The sequence below is a fragment of the Ambystoma mexicanum genome, chromosome 1p, assembly GCF_040938575.1.
Source record: "Ambystoma mexicanum isolate Mex_15411 chromosome 1p, UKY_AmexF1_1, whole genome shotgun sequence".
Taxonomy (NCBI): Eukaryota; Metazoa; Chordata; class Amphibia; order Caudata; family Ambystomatidae; genus Ambystoma; species Ambystoma mexicanum.
Window position 1 is genome coordinate 605,005,795 of NC_090921.1, and position 18,226 is coordinate 605,024,020.

At 49.7% G+C, this 18,226-nt stretch overlaps 1 protein-coding gene across 7 annotated transcripts in view; it reads left to right on the top strand.

The window, feature by feature from the left end:
- The window catches only part of RANBP3 (RAN binding protein 3), a 1,483,781-nt gene that overhangs the window by 763,390 nt on the left and 702,165 nt on the right, over positions 1 to 18,226 (top strand). For all 7 annotated transcript variants that reach the window (XR_011303967.1, XM_069649581.1, XM_069649583.1 and 4 more), the window contains one exon: positions 16,729 to 16,820. Coding sequence is in view for 6 of the 7 variants with exons in the window: in XM_069649581.1 (XP_069505682.1) it covers positions 16,729 to 16,820 (92 nt within the window). In the remaining variant the exon portion in view is untranslated. The remainder of the gene's footprint in view (positions 1 to 16,728; positions 16,821 to 18,226) is intronic.

Below are 18,226 nucleotides of genomic sequence, written 5' to 3' on the forward strand. Positions count from 1 at the left end.
AAGGACCTTTCCAAAAAGAAACAGCGAAAAAAGACTGGGACCTGTTTTTACAGAGGGGGCTCAGACGCCATCTTGAAAAACATGACTCATACGATTTAACGCTACTGTTGTTCGTGGTCGGGGAAAAATCATGCTAGTTGTAAAACCACTGCCACCAGCTATTTCGATAGGAAAGGGAAGCCTTTGACTGCTACATGAGTTTCTAGGCACAAGGGATACTAGGTAACACTCTCTCCAGGTAAAAAAATAGTCCTCAAAATCCAGCAAAGTTGCTGGGGGTCTCTAAGGTGAAGGGAATTAGCACATTTATGAGAATTTTCCCTGACAAAGGTCCCCAAGGCAGTGCCTCTGTGGCAAAGCAAGTTTGAACCGGCTGTGACGTCTGGCCCCCACCGTGCACCCCGGTGGGAGGCCTGCTGGCGAACTTCCTCAGTGTGTGGAAGTCCATCTCCACTGACCGTTGGGTGCTGGATGCTCTCGCCCACAGGCACTCTGGAATTCCAACGAAATTGTCCCCGCATTCCACCCAGGCAGGAAAACAACATCCTCAGCTTTGGCTGAAGGTTGCGGGCCATGCTGAAGAAGGGCGCGATGGAGCTCGTCCCAAAGAGGCTCCGGTGTGTACTCTCGCTACTTCCTCGTCAAGAAGACAGGCGGTTGGCGACCCATACTAGACCTCTGCCGTCTGAACAAGTACTTCAAATCCCAGACGTTTCAGATGGTCACCCTTCAGCATGTGCTAGGACAGCTGGAAGAAGGATTTTCTATTGTTGCTGGACTTGGAGGATGCCTATTTTCACATCCCCAGTCACAAGTGACACCAAGTTTCTGCACTTCGTGGTCCAAGGGCAGCATTGTCAGTTCATGACCCTTCCCTTTGGATTGAAGTCGGCGTCAATGGTTTTCACCAATTGCCTGGCTCCAGTGGCGGCGCGGCTGCGTCTTCGAGGGATCCACGTCTACCCCTACCTGGACGACCGGCTTATCCGAGCGAAATCGAGGGAGATCGCCGCCGAACACACAGTGAAGACCGTCCAGCTGCTGACAGAGCTGGGGTTCTCAGTGAACTATGCAAAGTCCTGCTTGGTGTCATCGCAAGACGCGCTGTTCCTGAGGTCTCGGCTCAACACTGTGTTGTGCCTGGTGTCTGCGTCGGAGGAGAGGATAGCGGCCATCCTGGGCTAGGTACAACAGATGTTGACCCTGAATATCGCAAAGGTGAGGTCCATCAAGTCCTTTCTCGGCATGTCGTCGTCCTGCTTATACCTCATTCGGCTGTGCAGCTACGGAAGCGCCCTCTTCAAGAGTTCCTCGACACCCGTTGGATTCAGGTAGCGGGAAGCTTAGAGGACAAGATCACTCACGACGAGAGTTTCCATCGAACGATACAGGGGTGGGGAGTCTGCGCGCATCTGTCGGCGGGTGCAGACTGCCAGACCCCTCCTGATGAGGTGGTACGAGTCTTCACGGACACCACAATGTTCTATGTCCGGAAGCAGGGGGGCACCAGATCCCCAGCACTTTCCAGAGGCGCAGGACCTATGGCACTGGGCTGTTGCCCAGGGGATGTTCCTCCTACGTTTCATCTGGCAGTAGTGAAGAACAGTCGCCGACTCCCTCAGCAGGGAGCTGCACTCTTGCCACGAATGGGAACTTCGGCAGGACCACGTAGGTCTTCTGTTCCGACGATGGGGCAATCCCCCAGAACGATCTATTTGCGACAGTGATGAACACCAAGTGGCGGAGGTTCGCCAGCAGGTTTTCCCAGCTGGGGAGCATGGGGGACGCATTTGCTTTTTCCCTGGGACGGCCTGTTTATGTATGCGTTCCCTCCGTTGCTGTTGCTGCTTTGACTAGTCAATCAACTCAGACGGTCCCGGTGCAGGATGATCCTCGTAGCCCCGGCATGGCCGAAACAGATATGGTACCCGGACCTTCTGGACTTGTCAGCGTCCCCTCCAGTCAATGTTCCGGCGGCCGCAGATATTCTCGCCAGAGAAGGAGGCTCGGCTCTGCACCACGACCCAGGGTCGCTGAACTTGCAGGCCTGGCTCTGCCCGCTTCTGTATGCGTTTCCGCCAGTCCCCGTCATTCCTCAAGGGTTGTGGAGGTTACAGAGCTTCGGTTACCACATGATCCTCTTTGCTCCGGATTGGGCCAGGAGAGCGTGGTACCCGGACCTTCTAGAAATGTCCATCTGCCCTCCACATCGTCTTCCCTGCCAAGAGAATCTGCTCTCACGCGTGAGGGGTGAGGCCGGTCCTCAGGTTCCACATCCAGAGGTCAAGACTCTCAACCTGCACGCTTGGTATCTGAAAGGTTGAGGTAGAAGGATTGGGACCTCCCGGATGACAGGATGGAGGTGTGGCTTTCAGCCAGGCGGCCTGCAAAAAAATCCCTGTACCGGTGGCGTAAGTTCTGCAACTGGTGCAGAGGTCACAATGTTGATCCTTTTCAGTGCTCCATTCCTATGGTTTTGTCTTTCTTACTTTCATTGGCCTACAGGGGCCTTCAAGTGGGTACCATTAAGTGTTACCTGGCGGCGCGGTCTATCTTTAAGCGCTCGTCTGAAGAATGTTCTTACTTTAAGATTCCTTTGATTTATCAAATTCTTAAAGGACTGACTAATGTGTTCCCACGGTCCCCTTTCCACGTGCTGGTTTGGGATTTAAATCTGGTTTTGAAACTTCTCATGGGTGCTCCGTTTGAACCTTTGCACTCTTTTCCTTTGAGATTATTATCCTTCAAGACTATATTTTTGGTTGTGGTTACTTCCGCTCGCAGAGTGAGTGAATTGCAGGCACTTTCCTCTAAGCCACCCTTTACTGTGTTGACCAAGGACAGGGTTGTACAGAGTACGTCCTTCTTTTCTACCTAAGGTAGTATCTGAATTGAATTTGAGTCAGAAGGTGGTTCTCCCATCTTTCTATCCTCCTCATCCTGGTAAGGAAGAGGAGCGACTCCCATCGGTTGGATCCTAGGAGAGCTCTGAGCTTTTACATTTCTAGGATGTCCAGGGTCAGAGTGGAGGATCAACTCTTTGTAGGATATGCTGGACACCAATTGGGCCAGGCTGTTACCAAACAGACCTCGTCTAAGTGGATTATCCTCACCATCAGGGGGTGTTACCGATTGGTGGATAAGGACCCTCCTGAAGTGTTACGAGCTCATTCCACTAGGGGCGTGGACACTTCCACCGCCCTCCTACGGGTTGTTCCTATTAGGAATATTTGTGATGCCGCTACATGGGAATATTTGTGATGCCGCCAAAAGCGCACCTGAATACATGGTACACCCCGGAGCTCAAACTTCTCCATCAACAAAAAAGTTAACTCGAAGCACTATGGAAATCAGTGCCTTCAGTAAATAACAGAACTAATCTCACCAATATCTCCACTCTCTACAAAAATGAGATTACACGCGCAAAGAAAGAATCTCTTAACTCCAGGATCTCTCAGGCAAGCTCTAGCACAAAGGAGCTCTTTAACATCCTAAAGGAATTAGAAAACCCCACTCTTCCCACTGATTCTTGCACTAAAGATAAACCTTGGTTCAGAGGGATCCAGAATGCTCTTGCTAACAAAATTTCAGGGTTCCAAACCAAAATTGACAACAAACGACAACAACTCACTCATGGTCCTACTTCCAGTTCCACCCCTCCTCCACCTACCGCCACTAGCTCAGGCTTTACTTTCAAAAAGGTATCCGTACCGGAGGCACAAAAAATTATAGCATCTTTGAAACACTCAAATTGCAAGGGGGACAGTTGCCCCGCACAGATCATAAAAGATGCAGCCAGGGATCTCTCCCCCTTCATTACCAAATTAATAAACCTGTCATTCTCCAATAACTCGGTCCCCAGTCATCTGAAACAATCCTGGGTCCTACCACTACTAAAAAAAACAACCCTCGACCCAGATATACCCACAAATTATAGACCCATTACCACCGTCCCATTCTTTCTAAAAATTCTTGACAGAGTGGCCTATCTACGAATCGAGGATTACCTCGAGACAAACCATTTATTAGGAACTCTCCAATCTGGCTTTCGACCACAACACGGGACAGAAACGGCCCTTGTTGATCTCAAGTGCCAGATAGACGAACTCAAAGATAAAGGTAAAGCTGCCATTCTTCTTCTCCTCGACCTCTCCGCTGCCTTTGAGCTGGTTGACCACAAAATTCTGTGCAACCATTTGTCATCGGCAGCACACTTCTCCCACTCTGCAGTCACATGGATCCAATCCTTCCTGGACAATAGAACCATGCGGGTCTTCTCACCCCTAGCAGCGGCCGACTCTATCCCCATTACTTGCGTTGTCCCACAAGGATCTTGTGTCTCACCTACTTTGTATAATATATTTACAAAGCCCCTATTCGACAAGCTGAACCATCTGGGTGTCACTTAAACGAATTACGCAGATGACACCCAGATATTCCTCACCCTATCCGGTAATTACAACTTGGACGCCAACTGGATCAATGAAGTCTTCTCCATCATTCAGGCATGGATGGCCACACATGGCCTTTGCCTGAATGATGACAAGACGGAACTGCTCCTTGTCGGCTCACCCAACACCATCCGGAAGCTCTGCCCCAGCTACACCAGCTTCACCATTGACGGCAACACCATCCCTATCGCCAAAGAGTGTAAAAACCCTTGGTTTCTACCTAGACACGAATATTAACGTAGCCAAACAAATTAATATGACTGCCTCAGCCACTGCCTACACTGGTAAACTAATTAGGGCCTGCAGACCGCTGATCTCCCCCCAACAACTGCCTCACTTTAGCCAGCGCACTCATTCAATCCAAACTGGATTACTGTAATAGCCTTTATGTAGTCGCCAACAAAACGGTAATCAATAAATTGCAAGTTCTACAAAATAACGCACTCCGTGCCGCCCTAAATATTCCCAGAAGAGAACATATCTCTGCTACAAAAATCTCATGCAAATGGCTCTCCATCCAACAAAAAATAGACCTAAAAACCATATGCCTCACCTACAAAGCTCTTAACCACCTAGCCCCGACCTATCTCACTAACAAATGTACATTAAGACAGAATACCAGAACCACTAGATCCTCTAATACATTACAACTGACGGTGCCCAAATACTCCCTCAAAAGTACTGGTGGATCCAGCTTCCCAGCTCTAGCCTCACAAATATGGAACACCATTCCACTGGATATCAAATCCACGCCCACCTTTCAACCCTTCAGAACTAAGGTCATCACTTGGTTACTCAACAAATAACCAACCATGTATGTATGCATATCTAATGTAGGAATGTATCCTTTATTATGTTTGCCTTTTATTATCTATGCACTAACTGCTTTCTTGTCAACTATACATATGCCTCATTACTGTACTATTGTTCCCTACCGTTGCCTGTAACTTGATGTTCAAAGCGCACATATACCCCTGGGTCAGGAGCGCTATACAAATAAACAAACAAACTACAGCGAGTAACTCCTGACGTGCCAGGGACCAGGAGGACCAAAAGGGGCCTGATCGATGGATCATGACAGCGGTTGGGTTTATTCGATATTTCTTTTTGTTAAAGTCCTTCTTGTGTTTTACTTTGCACGCCAAACTCGGTTTGCCGCCTTTGTTCACCGTCTTTTGGCGGGCCTCTGCAGAGAAGCCCTCCTCTTGGCGCCTGGGTGTCTAGGTAGACAATGTGGGGAAGGGGTGTAGTCACCCCCTGCACAGGGTATCCTAGGAAACCCAAGTCGCACTTTGCCATGATTGGCTGGGGTGGTTGTCCCGGCTGGACAACCCCCCTGCTGCGTGATTGACAGCCAGGCTGTATGAATGGGGTTTTTTGCGCAAAAAAAGGCTTTATCTCTTGGGCTAGAAGTCAGTCGCCTCTGGAACTACAAGGAACCGAAGAGAAGTGGAGAGAATGACAGCTGCTGCAACTACCCCGTCCCGGTGAAGCCCTGCTGCAGTCCTGAGCTATCTTCCCTTCGACGACTAAGAGAAGATCCAGCCCGGAGTCTTCTTCCCTTGAACCTGGTGGGGATAACCAGCTCATCTTCTTCAGCCAGAGATCTCCACCGTGGTCGAAATCGCTACACACTGCTGTAGTGATCCGGATAGCCACCTGCTGAGCCTCTCCTATTTTTAAGGAGCACACCTTTGCGTTGCCGCTGCTGTCGGCTTCATCCCTGTGTGGTGCAGACCCTCTTCAGACGTCCTCCTTCACAAAGAAGCTCCAGGAATTGTGGGTCTGCGGGAAACCAACTGGAACAACTGTCAGGGCACCAGCTGCATCGTGGGAATAAGGTACTGTGTTCTACTCGAGGAAACTGGGTGAATCCCTTTTCTTCATCCTCAAGGCTCGTCCTTGTCTTCCCTCCTTCTTATAACTTTAGCTTCCGAACATTGACAATATTCAAGTACTTTTTGGCTACACGGAATCGTGAACTGTCTTAACGGTGTGATCTTTGGCTCAGGCCTCCGGTGTCCCCTAAACCTGGCTCGACCCTTTGACTTTTGAACTCCTGTTTCTGAGTGTTTCTCGATACTGTCTGCCTAACCTAAATATTGCCTGTGATTTTTGCCCCCAACTCCCTCTGGGTATCTCAGGTGCTAAGTGTGTTTTTGCCCCGGTAGCATTTCATGTCACAGATACATGTTTATTTAGTAGACCGAACTGTCAAAAAGTGATCGCAACCATATCCGCTGTATTGTGTTTTGTTCATAACACTGGTTCATTCAAACACAGGGTACTTACCTTGAGACTTGGTGTACAAAGTGAATTGGTTAGTTGTAGTATATTTAACGTGTAGCTTTGCTTAAAGTTTAATAGAGGTGTTGTCTTTATAACTGATGGTTTAAAAATAAATGTACTTATATTTTTTAACTGAAACCTTGAGTCAGTGTTTGCTTGAGTCAAAGTAATTGTGGTCCCTTTGTGTAATCTCTGCTACTGCTCATATACTCTTGAGATAAGACTGGCTGCTCTGCTACTGCTACCACTATAACTTAGTAGTACAGGCTTGTACCAAAGGTCAAACTTGTATTGCCACCTGTGGTCTTAATCGGGTGTAGTGGTCCCCAAGGGAACTGCACAGGATTCTGCCTAACACCGGCTAGCAAAAATTCGTCAGCGTGTGGGAGTCCATCTCCACCGACGGTTGGGTGCTGGACACACTGGCTCACGGGCACTCTCTGGAATTCCAAAGAAAGTGACCCCGTCTAGCACCGGTGGCCATGAAGGAAAACAATGTGCCACAGCTACTTCTGGAGGTACGAGCAATGCTGAAAAAGGGCGCGATAGAACTTGTCCCGAAGAGGCTCCGGGTCTCTGGAGTGTACTCGCGGTATTTCCTCGTCCGAAAAAAGACCGGCAGTTGGCGACCCATCCCAGACCTTCGTCCTCTAAACAAATACATCAAGTCACAGACATTCCAGATGGTCACCCTTCAGCACGTCCTGGGAGGGCAACTTCCTATCGTCGCTGGACTTGGAGGATGCCTACTTCCATATCCCCGTGCTCAAAGGACATCGAAAGGTCCTACGATTCGTGGTCCAAGGGCAGCACTATCAGTTCAAGGCCCTTCCCTTCGGATTGAAGTCGGCGCCCAGGGTCTTCACCAAGTGCCTGGCACCGTTGGTGGTGTGACTGCGCCTGCAAGGGATCCACGTTTACCCCTACCTGGACGATTGGCTCATCCGAGCAAAGTTAAGGGAATTCGCCCTCGATCACACAAGAAGAGCATCCAACTGCTCATGGATCTTGGATTCTCGATCAACTTCGCAAAATCCCACTTGGTACCGTTGAAAGTTCCTGGGAGCCAGACTCTACAGTGTTGCGCGATTGGCTTCGCCGTCGGAGGAAAGGACGAAGGCCATCCTGGGCAAGGTACAACGGCTGTTGACCATGGACATGGCCAGAGTGAGGTCCATCAAGTCCCTACTCGGCATGTCATCATGCATCTACCTCGTGCGATTTTGCAGGTTGCGGATGAGACCACTGCTGGAGTTGCTCGACGCCTGTTGGATGCAAGCAGCTGGACAAGATCTCCCTCAATGAGACGTTCTGCCAAGCAATCCGGTGATGGGGCAACCGCGTGCATCTAGCGGCGGGAACTTCCAGACCCCGACACATCAGGAGACAGTGACGACGGACCCCTGCCTGGAAGGATGGGGAGCGCACACCGGAGATCTCCACGCAAGAGGCCTTTGGCACCCGGAGAGGAGGTCACTACACATCAACGTTCTGGAGCTCCGAGCCGTTTTGTGGGCCCTCGGGTCGTTCCTCCCGTCCCTCAAGGGCAAGGTGGTGAGGGTCTTCACCGACACCACCACCACAGTGTTCTACATCCGGAAGCAAGGGGGCACCAGATCCCCAGCCCTATCCAAGGTAGCGCAGGATCTGTGGCACTGGGCCATTGCCCAGGGGATGTTCCTGGTTCCTTTCCACCTGGCAGGAGTGAAGAACAGTCGCCGACTTGCTCAGCCACGAGTGGGAATTCCGGCAGGATCAAGTGGATCTGCTATTCCAACGATGGGGCAGTACCCAGATACATCTATTAGCGACAGCGACGAACACCAAGTGCCATAGGTTCACCAGCAGGTTTCTTAAGGCCGGGGAGCATGGGTGATGCATTCTCCTTCCCCTGGGACGGCTTGTTGCTTTATGCGTTCCCACCGTTGCCATTGCTTCTGCGACTCATCGGTCAACTCAGCCGGTCTACGTGCAGGATGATCCTTGTCACCCCGGCGTGGCTAAGGCAGATATGGTTCCCGGACCTCCTGGACTTGTCAGTGTTCCCCCAGTCAAACTGCCAACGGACGTGGATCTTCTCGCCAGGGAAGGAGGCGCCATCCTACATCACGACCCGGGGACGCTGAACCTGCAGGCCTGGCTCCTGCAGCGCTAGAGTTCGGAGGCTACGATATCCCGGCGAACTGCAAGGAGGTCCTTACAAAGGCCAGGGCATCCCCGACTCTTAAGTGCTTCGGGCATAAATGGAAGAGGTTCTCTGTCTGGTGCAGTGCACAGAAGATCAACCCTCTAAGGATTACGGCCCCTCAAGTGCTGCCGTACTTGCTATAGCTGGCCAAGGCAGGGCTGGCACATGTCTCCATCTGGTGGCTATCTCCTGCTACACCAGAACTTCAGGGCGGTCGTCACTGTGGTCCCACCGCCTAGTGAAGGAGTTTATGAAAGGACTGTTCCACTCGTTCCTGCCGGTGAAGGCCCCGGCGTGGGAGCTCAACGTGGTGCTGACCAGGCTCATGGGTCCGCCAATCGAGCCTCCGCATTCGGCACCGTTGAAATTCTTATCGTGGAAGACAGCGTTTCTTGTGGCCATCACCTCTGCACGACGAGTGGGAGAGATCCAGGCCCTCTCCTGTAAACCTCCATACCTGACATTCCACGAGACAAGGGTAGTGCTGAGGAGACACTCCTCCTTCATGCCCAAGGTGCCGTCGGACTTCCATCTCAACAAGCCCTTGGTGCTGCCTATTTTCTTCCAGTCACCTTTGTCGCCGGCTGAGAGGACTTTGCACTTGCTGGATGTGGCTAGAGCGCTGAAATTCTACGTGGACCGCACGAAGAGTTTTCGGAAGACATCACAGCTGTTTGTGAACTTTGAACCTGTGAACCTAGGGAAGGCCCTCTCGAAGGCTTCCATTTCCTGATGGCTCTCCGGCTGCATCATGCACGGTTACCGGTTGGCAGACCGACCGTTGTCCGGCGTCCGAGAGCCCATTCGACCAGAGCGATTGCGGCTACCACAGTGTTCCTGTCTGGTGTGCCCCTGCTGGACATATGCAGGGGCTGCTACGTGGAGGTCGAAGCACACCTTCAAGAGATTCGACTGCGTCGACCAGGATTCCAGGGAGGAGTCCAGATTCGGCCAGGCAGTGCTGCGCAACTTGTTCGCTTGAAGGTGAGCCTGGTGAGGAGGTAAGAGAGATGCTTAATGTTGAGCCTTGCCACCTCCTGTGGTTGTGCATTTTTGTACTGCTATGTATTCTTGTATTCATGAGCATGTGAATCCATGCCAGACGCAATGCTGGAGAAGGAACAAGTTACTTACCTGTAACTGTTGTTCTCCAGCATGGGTCTGGCATGGATTCACATGCAAACCCTCCCTCCAACCCTTCTGCGGTTCTTCTCTTGGTCCTACTGCCACTTTACATGCTCCCAAATAAGAAGATGGCTGCCAGAGGAGGGGCTTACTTAGAGGGCAGTCATTGGCTGGGGGCAGTATGACCCAGAGACCAGTGATTGTAGAAAAAGACAGTTCAGAAACAAAACTGAAACTGATTTTTTCTTTACCGAGGATTCCCAGCCTGACGACGGGGAATATTCATGAGCATGTGAATCCATGTCAGACCCATGCTGGAGAACAACAGTTATAGGTAAGTAATTTGTTCCTTATTGTCGTTTAGATGATTTAGAACCTTTGAGGATCCTCAAAGGCAGTGTAATAGTATCTTTTGTGGTCTCGTCATATGGTCTAGTTAATCAATTTCTTTAATTCACCATCCACCCCCATGCTTGTAGATTTCAACCGACAACTTGCTGCCAGCGGGTGGAGCCGTGGCAGTCTTCGGTGTATGACGCCCTTCTGCCAGACACCTTGCCACAACAGGAGTCGGCCCTTTGTGTCGATGGAGGAAGAACGAGAACCTGTGGTGAACCCAACTACCCTCGGCTTACAGTGTGTTGGCCCTTCGGCCACGGCGGGAGTACAGAATGTTCCATCTGCGTCTCCTCTGCTGAACCCGCAATCGGTGCTGTCCCTCCAGGTCTCATCTACACTGCAGTCCCTGCTGAGTCAACTGGATTCAAGGTTTCATCGCGCGGGTACGCCCCCGGCAACGCCCATCGTCGATGCAGCAGGTATCCCTCCGTGTTCAGCGCCTACGGCTGAGTTGCCGGCTTCCCGGCCAATGAGCACAGAGCCTCATCGTTCCCATCCAGAGGAGGGCGAGCTACCAGACTCTGAATCCGACCACGGGCCAGGGACTCTATCTCTGATATCTCCTTGTCGCCATCGAGAGACCCGACATGGGTGACTAATGTGGAAATAGAAGCCCGTAGGAGTCCAGCGCAACCGTCGCCCTCCCAGCTGACATTGGGGAATTTCCTGTCATGATGGCAAAAGCCTGTGTTTGGTCTGACCCCAGAGGAAGAACGTAAAGAATGTTTCCTATTTGACCACATGGGAAAGAGAAGGAAGGCGGTATTCTCCGTTCCAATACTGGACCATGTCTGGCAAGAAGGCCTACTCACCATGCGTCATCCATTTTCAGAGCCTGCAGTCAAAGAAAAATTTGAGAAAAAATGTAAGGCCCCGTACTCTACGCCAAAGTGTTTGATTTCACAACCCACCCCTGAATCAGTGGTGTCAGCGGCGGCTAGCCGGAAAGCCAGAACGTAGCACAAATGCATGACACCTCCTGACGGCGACGCTAGAAGACAAGATGCCTTTGGAAAAAAGGTTTTAATAGTGGGGGCAAATACAGTTAAAGCCGCCAACTCGTTGGCCATTATGGCGTGCTACGACCGCAAGATGTGGCATCGTCTGGCCCCTCTGTTAGAACATCTACCCGAGGAACACCAAAAGGCTGCCATGTTGCAGGTGCGTGAAGGTGAGGAGGCGTCAAATCACAGCATTAACATTGCTGTAGATCTAGCGGAATCTGGTTTCAAACAGATGAAGAGTGAGGTGGTACTAAGTCGGCAGGCCTGGCTGAAGTGCACAGACTTTAGGCCAGAGGTTCATTACAAGGTACTGGACATGCCCTGTGAATGGGAACAACTGTTCGGAGAAGAAATCGACGAAGCCCTCAAGGGCATGAAAGAGGACTCTGATACGGCGAGATCATTGGGAGCTTTGCAAAGCGGCCAGTCGTTTAGTCACTTTTGCCCCTTCCTTGGAGCTTCAGGAAACACCAGATTTGCTGCCTCCAGAGACCGGGGTTGTGGGCAGTCTGAATATTCCTCACAAGGATATAGACGGGCAGTACAGTCTATACGAAGAAGCAGAGATTTTCAGGCATCCAGAAGGAGAGGGGGACAGCCCTCTTCCGCCAACAACAAACAGTCACAACAATGACGGTCTTCGAGGAAATGTGCTGCGGGGCAGAGTAGCTCGACGAATGGGACAAAATTACATCACACCGTTGGGTATTGGACACGTTACGGTTGGGCCACTCCCTGGAATTCAAGGTCTCACTGGTTCCCATTCCTCCCGTGTATTCTGTGCAACCTCATCTTCACATCTTGCGGCACAAGGTTGTACTTAAGCTACTGAAAGGGGCTATAGAATTGGTTCCAGTGGCCGAAAGAGGTCAGGGATTTTACTCCCGTTACTTCGTGGTGAAGAAACCCAAAGGCAGGTGGCGACCCGTTCTGGACTTTCGGGCGCTGAACAAAACTCTGCAATGCCTGAAGTTCAAGATGCTCACATTTCAAGAAGTCATTCGGTCGGTACAGCTGGGGGAATTTCTGGCGTCGTTGGATTTGCAAGACTCAGATTTCCACATACCCATGCGTCGACGGCACCGAAAATTCTTGTGATTTGTAGTGGGTAAAGATCATTACCATTTCCGAGTGCTCCCCTTAGGTCTAAAATCGTCCCCCAGCACATTTACGAATGTTTAGCGCCAGTGGCGGCGTGGCTCCGACGAGAAGGTTTGCGCCTTGAAACACTTGTGTATAGGCGCGTTACAAATGCCATATATCATATCATATCATATCATATATATATATATCAAGGTCATCACGTCTACCCTTACCTGGACACCTGGCTGATACGCGGTTCGCAGCGACGCAGGCAAGTCTCAATGTTACCATGCGGCTGTTGCAACGGCTAGGTTTCGCCGTCAACTTCGAAAAGTCATGTCTATCTCCCTCCAGGAGCTTGGTATTTCTGTGCGCAGAATTTCAAACTCAGTTAGGCCTATTGAAGCCCTCCGTCGAAAGAATTCAAAAACTCAAGAAGAAGGCGGCAGAGTGGAAAGTCGGAACGAGAGTGTTGGTCTGAAAGTACTTGTCGCTGTTGGGAGCTATGGCGTCATGCATTCCGTTGGTGAAGAACTGTTGTCTCTTCATGAGGCCCGTGCAGGAGTTTCTGGTGGGCCGGTGGGCTCAGAGTCACGGATCGTGGTCCGACAAGGTAGTGATCAACAGCGACTTACGACGCTCTTCAATGGTGGCAGGTCTTGGGCAATCTGGATCGAGGAGTGCCGTTGCTGGAGCCGGAGTTTCAAGCTACAATTGTGACGGATGTCTCTCAAACAGGGTGGGGAGTGCATTTGGGGAGCTTCCAGGTTCAAGGTCTGTGGTCTCCTGCCAAATCGAGTCTTCACATCAATGTGCTGGAACTGAGGGCGGTTCACTGGGCTCTCAAATCTTTTCTGCCGTGCATAAGCGGCTCTGTCGTGAGGGTGTTGACAGACAATACCACCACGATGTTTTACCTCATGAAGCAGGGGGGCCCTCATTCCAGGGTGCTCTCGAGAGAGGCTCAGCAACTTTGGGACTGGGCCCTGGTACAAAACATCAATATTGTGGCGTTTCATCTGCCGGGGGTGATGAATGTGCAGGCAGACTCGCTCAGCAGAGAAATAAACCAACTCCACGAAAGGCAGCTGAAGGAACAGCAGGTGTGGAGCATTTTTTGGAAATGGGGGTCGTCCTTCATTGGATCTTTTCGCCATTCGAGAGAACAGAAAGTGCAATGAGTTTGCCAGCAGGTGACCTCAGCCCGGGTCCCTGGGGGATGCGTTCTCGTTCCCTCCATTTCCACTCATTCGGCAAACTTTTCTGTGGATTCAGAAATACCCATGCCGTGTGATTCTGGTGGCCCCGTACTGGGCCAGGCCGCCGTGGTTCAGACCTACTCCATCTATCCGTAGCAGAACCAGTTTGGTTACAGGTGACGCTGGACCTTCTGTTTCAGGACAAGGGCGCAATCTGGCACCTCGATCCAGGGTCTCTCAGCCTGACGGCTTGGCTCCTGATTTCTCCGAGTTTGGCCTACTGAACATTTCTAGTGACTGTCGCACGCATTTTGGAGGCAGCTAGAGCTCCGTCCACGAATGTCTCCTATGCATGCAAGTGGAAAAGGTTTTGTGTGCTTTGTAAGGGCCATCCTGGGATGGACCCTTTGAACATTTCACCGGAGCAAATTCTACCCTACTTGTTGCACTTGGCAAAGGAAGGTTTGGTGTTTTCCTCCATAAAAGTACACCTGGCGGCCATTTCTAGATTCACTCGGAAGAGGCATGCTACCCCTGTGTTTAATGATCGCCTGGTCAAACATTTTCTAAAAGGATTGTTTCGGACTTTTCCTCCAGCCAAGAAATGTCCTCCTGGTTGGAGCCTCAATTTGGTGCTGTCGGGTCTGATGAAAGCCCCATTTGAGCCTATGTCGTCGACGCCCCTTCTTGTCGTGGAAAGTGGCGTTTTTAGTGGCCATTACTTTGGCAAGAAGAATATCGTAATTGCAGGCCTTTCTGATTGATCCTCCGTACTTATGTTTCTTCAAGGACAAGGTGGTGTTGGCCACTAACCCGCACTTTATTCCAAAAGTGCCAACCACTTTTCATAAACTTTCTTCCATCGTGCTACCATCATTCTTCACTTCTGCTTACTCATCGGCAGACAAGGCGCTGCATAGGCTGGATGTGAAAAGAGCATTGAAATGTTATCTGAGATGTACTCAGGAATTCAGACTGTTAAAACAACTATGTGGCTTATGGACCCTCCGTCAAGGGAAGGGCAATCTCCAAACAAGGACTATCTCGCTGGGTCTCATCGGCTATCTCCTTCTGTCACTAAGGCGGGAAAGCCTTTGGAGAGGCACCTAAAGGCGCACTCGACGAGATCCACTGCTTCGGCGGCGGCATTATGGGCGGGGATTCCGCTGGTGGACATTTGCCAGGCGGCCTCCTGGTCGGTGCCGCATACCTTTTACTCGTCATTGCCTGGAACAGCAGCATGGCGCAGATGTGCAGATGGGACGTGCAGTCCTGCAACGCCTGTTTCAATAAGGTTGGCCCCACAGCCTTGGGGTATCTGTTTTATTGTTACCACTGCTAATGTCTTCCTTGCTGGCCTTATGTGTTTGCTTTCCTGTTGTATTGGTTTGCATTACACGCCTCCATGTATGATGGCTACTGCTATGTAATCTATTCAAAGCATGTGAATCCAGCCGCGGGGGCGGTTCTATTTATACCCTACGTCCTATTGAGTGGTAGCTAAGCACCCAAAAGGACGTCGATAGGACACTAAAGTGTTGAAGTTTTCCAAGGGAAAAACGCTGTTTTAAAAAGGACCGAGGTTCCCAGCCTGACTGGGAATATTCAAAACATGTGAATCCATGAAAGATACCAACGCTGGAGAAATGGAGTTACAGGTAAGAAACTACTCCCATCTCCTCATCACTCCACATTAGGTGGGTTGTGCTGATCTCGCTTTGGGGATTGTAGAAAGGATAAAAAGTATACTACCCTTGGGAACAGTTCAAACAAGGAACCCAAGAGAAAATAAAAGGGAAGACCAAAGGGCACCCCAGCAACACTGCACAGAAAGTGCTGTGTACTGCAATGGGAAAAGGCAAATGCCCAAAGATATAGTAAAGTATGATTCCAAAAATAAAGTATGGGGAGTCATAAAAGGGACACCCATAAAAAAAGTAAAAGATAAAGATTCCCGCTCAATCAGGAACATAGAAATTGAATCCACAAGTTGAGCAAAAAGTGTTTGGAGGGGGGGGGGGGGGCAGGGGTCTCACAGGTGTGGGAGATTTTAGCATGAAAATCTAACGTAACAAACGGCCCCAGAGTAATGTCTGTTCAATTGACAGAAGCTATTTGAGCATTCTTCCCTCTCAATTGTAGCGTTCCCAAGCTCCTCTTCGTCCCTGTACCTATTACATCAGGGTGATTTGATATTTTACAATACATAGTTTCGGGCCTGATCTTGTATGTGGAATATTCGGGCATTAACAGGCTGCAGGTTTGGGGGCTTAAAGAGTGGGGGTGTCTCCCACTCACTTCTTCATCCCAAGAAGGGGAGTTTCTCTCCATGAGATCCTTGGACATGTTACCACCACTAGGGCGACTATTAGCTGCCTCACCTCCCTAGCCCTCTGGAAAGGGCCTACACTCTGGGGAGAAGTGACGCTATCTGAAGTATTGTCACAGGTGATAAAATCACCTAAAGGCAAAATGTTATTGGATGCCTTAGGGGTGATGCAATACCACATACCTTATTTAAGGTAGAAAGGGACATAATGGCTGGGCGACTTCAGGAGATGTCCCTGTGGCCACTAAAATGGGATCAAGGAACAAAAAGACAGGGTGAAAAAGCAAAACATCAAGGGGCCCTTACAAAGTGGCCATAGAATCCCCAAAATATAATTATGACTTAACATCAATGTGTAATGAAACCATGTACATTTTATGTTGCCAAGTAAGATGAGCAAATGTGCTTTTCATCAATACTTAAAGAATATTATTTTTACATAGCATAAAGGCGAGTTTAAATGTTTTTCAGATGCTTTAGCATGTATCAGACGCAGCATTCAAATTGTTGGTCACAGAAGGGCAGAATTTACCAGTATTTAATATTCTGGTTTGTTTTCCCAGTACTGTCAGTAAGGCTGCAGTATTTGTTTTGAAAGTTTGTTTTGTGTTACCTGTGTTACTTTTCTTCTTTCATAATGTTGTGAAACATGTGCTTTCAGTTAGGGGATGAAAGTGAAGGCCCATCTGATGGACAGGCTGCAGCGGACAAATCATCGGCACCCAACTATTTCCTGCAGTGCATCAGCCCCAGGTTAGACTTGATGCTATGTTTCTACACTATTTTGATCTGGCAAAGATGAAATTGATGGCATCTTTCAGTTACAGCTTGTTATTTTTACTCTAGGGAGAGGCAACAGTATTACAAAAAGTTTAAATACCACTTGCATATGTGTTTACTGGACAGGAACTGTGCCGTGAAGGTTAGAATTGTGATCAACGTATTAGTTCAAACACTGAATGAACTGCCTTCTGCATGGTTTGTTCCAGTCAAAATGTGTCCAAAGTAAACAGAAATGTTTGACCTCTGTTCTATTTAAGGCACACGCTCACTCTGCAAAGTGTTCACGGTTACATTGTCTGGTGTTATTGGGATAGTCGTAGATTTATTTCAACTGCTTTACTACACAGCGGCTGACGCCCATTAACCGGTTTGCCCTGTGTTTCTGTACTCCTCCCCACCACCCCTCCCCCACCCTCCTTATCGACGTTTCCCCTTACATCATGATGTTCAGGAGCTCAAAAGCTCCGTCCATCTCTGTCAAGTCCTAACATCTCGCTAACTCTCGACTTTACTTCCTGCCAGAAGTGCTGGTGTTGCAGACATCCCCACCAGATATGCTCTGTCGTTCCCTCCTCTGAGCATTGCTGCCAGCACAGTGTGGAATTAGACATGTACATTTTATAGAGCTGCTTTGGTGTGTAGTGACACCTACCTAACATCTTATATTGTACCTCCCAGTGCTGTGCTGAGATGTATGGGCTGAACGACCCCTTCAGAGCCTGTCCCCACTCCTTGTCCACGAAAACTCTCTCCAGGCCTGCCTCCTACTTATCCCTCTCCTCCAATTGTTCTTGCCCCCTTGAACCAAAAGGATCCTATAGATGGCTGAGATTAATGCCCTTTTTTCCCCTGAATGAGAGCAGCCTTTCCTACTCAGTCATGCCTCTTGTGGTCCCTTCTCTAATTGCTGGGGTGCTAATCCAGTCCTTTATCTGCTGGTAAGAATGTTTCCCAAATCATATTCCCTGCAGCACTCCAAGAAGGTCTAGAGATGCTTGGCTTCGTAGAGGTCCCTAATTTCTCTTACACCTCTCCTCTCCCTTTCCTCCCCCCCAATCCACCTCTTAAATCTATTGTAATCCATACCCGGCGGGAAGGCAGGGTTTCTAAAAATAGGGGTTGGTGGCAATGGCCATGTTACCAACCTAAGCCTCCTGTTGAACCGGTCCCACACCTCGAGTTTTTTTCATTATCGGATTCTCCATAACCCCTCTTGATCTATCATCCCTTCTCATCCAAGGCATTTTTTAAAGATATTCTCAAACATCTGTCTGCTCTGTGACAGCCTAATGTTTATCCTCCCTTACCCATTCTGCTAGGGCTCTGTTGGGGTGATTTGTCATTTTTATGCTTTGCTAGGGAGAATTCTCATTTCA